This window comes from Melampsora larici-populina (assembly GCF_000204055.1).
Source record: "Melampsora larici-populina 98AG31 unplaced genomic scaffold MELLAscaffold_13, whole genome shotgun sequence".
Lineage (NCBI taxonomy): Eukaryota > Fungi > Basidiomycota > Pucciniomycetes > Pucciniales > Melampsoraceae > Melampsora > Melampsora laricis-populina.
Window position 1 is genome coordinate 397,047 of NW_006768777.1, and position 2,515 is coordinate 399,561.

General features: G+C 42.3%; 1 protein-coding gene across 1 annotated transcript; it reads left to right on the plus strand.

Moving 5' to 3' along the window:
• Positions 1 to 1,610: 1,610 nt before the first annotated feature.
• Positions 1,611 to 2,332, plus strand: MELLADRAFT_85173 (uncharacterized protein; the record flags this gene model as incomplete). The annotated part of the gene is made up of 2 exons (XM_007408579.1): positions 1,611 to 2,252; positions 2,306 to 2,332. 2 exons carry the CDS (start codon positions 1,611 to 1,613, stop codon positions 2,330 to 2,332), a joined length of 669 nt encoding a protein of 222 aa, XP_007408641.1.
• Positions 2,333 to 2,515: the final 183 nt, after the last annotated feature.

Genomic DNA, 2,515 nt, shown 5'->3' on the forward strand with positions numbered 1-2,515 from the left:
ACCAGTCAAAACCCAGCTCTCAGAAGCCCCCCAACCCCTATCTCAAATGTCTGAAGCCCACGGGAAGCCGGGGGTCCCCACGGATAAGATTGGGGGTTTGAGAACTATGCACCCGCCCCTGAACCCTAAGAGCATCCACAGCCGTGTGGCGTAAACCATGTCGTACGGAAATTTAGGGCAAAATCATCCACAGCCAATGCCCTAAATTTTCACGTAGCTCAGGGAATTCCCTCCGTGCAAGCCAAAATAGGCCAAATATGTTCTATTTTGGCTCGCTCCCTAAATTCATCTGTACCTCACTTCTCCCATAACTCCTGCTTCCACGACCGCACTCCCTGCAGAATATCTCCCTCGATGATCAACTAACCCATAACTCACTTCACAAAATATGCTACAAGCCGTACTGTACAACACCACGGCTGTGCATCGTTCGAAATTTATGCCTCAAACACTTGCCTACACAATCCGTGCGGCGCTCCGTACCATATGAATTTACGGCACGGCTGTGGATGCTCTAAGGCGCCCCTGATGTATTGGGGTCCCAAAAATCCTGCCCGAAGCCGCACCCCGATGGCTCGGGGCTCGGGTCACCCTCGGGCGTCGGTTCCGGGGCTCAGGCTGACTTTGATCATGATATCTCTTGTGATCTACCTTGCAATTGATGGCTAGAATTCTTTCATTGGCAACTATTCATCTTCTGGCACTGTAATACTGGCCTCTGATGGTGTAGAAGATATTTTCCTTTTTTTCTACTTTTTTGGAGGCAAAGGGCGCGCCTGTTTGAAAAAGGATGCGCCCAGCTACTGAGCACTGGCCAATAAATGCACCTTCTCATCAAGATTGTACCATTTATTGCTATGGATCCAGATTTAAGTTTTTCCAGGATTCATTCAGAATTTGGTTTCTAAAGCTGAAGAACTTGAAGTCTTAATACCAATTGGATTTTTGAAGAGCTTTATGTTTTTCAAGCAAAAAGATTATGATGGATTCTAGTGAATGCAAAATTCTAAAGCACTGACAGGAAGAAAGTGTACTTAATTTTTGCAAAAGTCCTGAGCTTCTCATCAAGCGATTTCGACCGATAGGGACCCACTTGATGAATGTATGTGTGTCCAAAACATCAAGCGATACTAGTGTGATGTTCACGGGATTGATAGCTGAGATCTCCGATGCCGATCCGATGGAAATGATAGGGAATCGAATGATGGAGAGTTTGACGATGAAGTGAAGCTGAGTGAGATGAAGTTTTGAGAAGAAGCTGAAGTTGAGTTTTGAAGTTGGGGATAGGATGATTGATCACGTGATTGAGTTGTTTGTTTTGATCTTGTTGAGAGTGAGACGCGTTAGAATTACACATGGTTACATAAGTCAAGACCTCATCAGAGTGCAGTCCCCAGCTCAACTTTCATTCTTCAATTTCTTTTTCTTTTTCGATTTCTTGTTCTTCTCATTCTCATTCTCATTTTATATTCCCACTCTTCATTCCAATTCATCTCAATCAACCTGATTTGTTGATCGACATTCTACTCAAAATACCAAATCAGTAGATCATTCTAACAAAGGGGGTCAAGTTTCATTTAACTTAATTAATCACCAGAACCACATCAAAGATGAATTCACCTTTCGCTTCCCCTTATCCACAAACACCTACTCCCGGGGGCTCTTCTAGTGCACTTCATCTAGGTAGACCACCTCTTACTTCGCTCAAACCATTTGGTTATCCAGCACAACAATTAACTACAAACAAAAACAAACAGAAATCAACTCTAATTCAAACACCTCATCCATTACCACGTGGACCACATCCATTGGCTCAAGTTAGTATCATGAATTCAACTTCTCATGAACTTACTTTACCATCGAGTCATGAATCTTCATTAGATCAAGATTTGGCTGAATTCGAACGTAATCATCATCAACAACAACAACAACCTACTCATCATCAAACTAAATATTCAACTCATATTATGGATGACTTTGGTACAGAAGATGAAGATGAAGAAATGGAGGAAGAAGATGGACAAGAAGAAGATCTGGAAGAAGAGGAAGAAGATATCATAGAAGAAGAAGAAGACGAAACTCAAATCACTGAAAGTCTCGATGAAGAAACTAATAATACGGATTCAGTTTCTCTTCGTCTCGGTTTATCTTCACTCTCACCACCTGGAATCGGTCGTTTCTTACCAAATCATCGTCGATTATCTGCTGCACCAATGATAGATTCAAACGAACTTGATGATGATTTATCTTCAGTTGCTCGAGATTTCTCACGTGATCTATCAGCCCTTTCTCTTTCTCCCATCAGAAGAACTTCGGCTCCAACACCACTTAGAGCATTAGAACAGAATCGTCAACAATTTAAACCTAAACAACCTAATCATAAATCACCCACTCCGTTCAGTGGATTTGAAGGAATGGCTCAAGAACTTCGACGCGATCTGGAAAAAATCACTGGAGTGCTTGCCGATCAAAACAATCCTCCTATTGCATCTCGCGATCAAAATAACAAACAAGC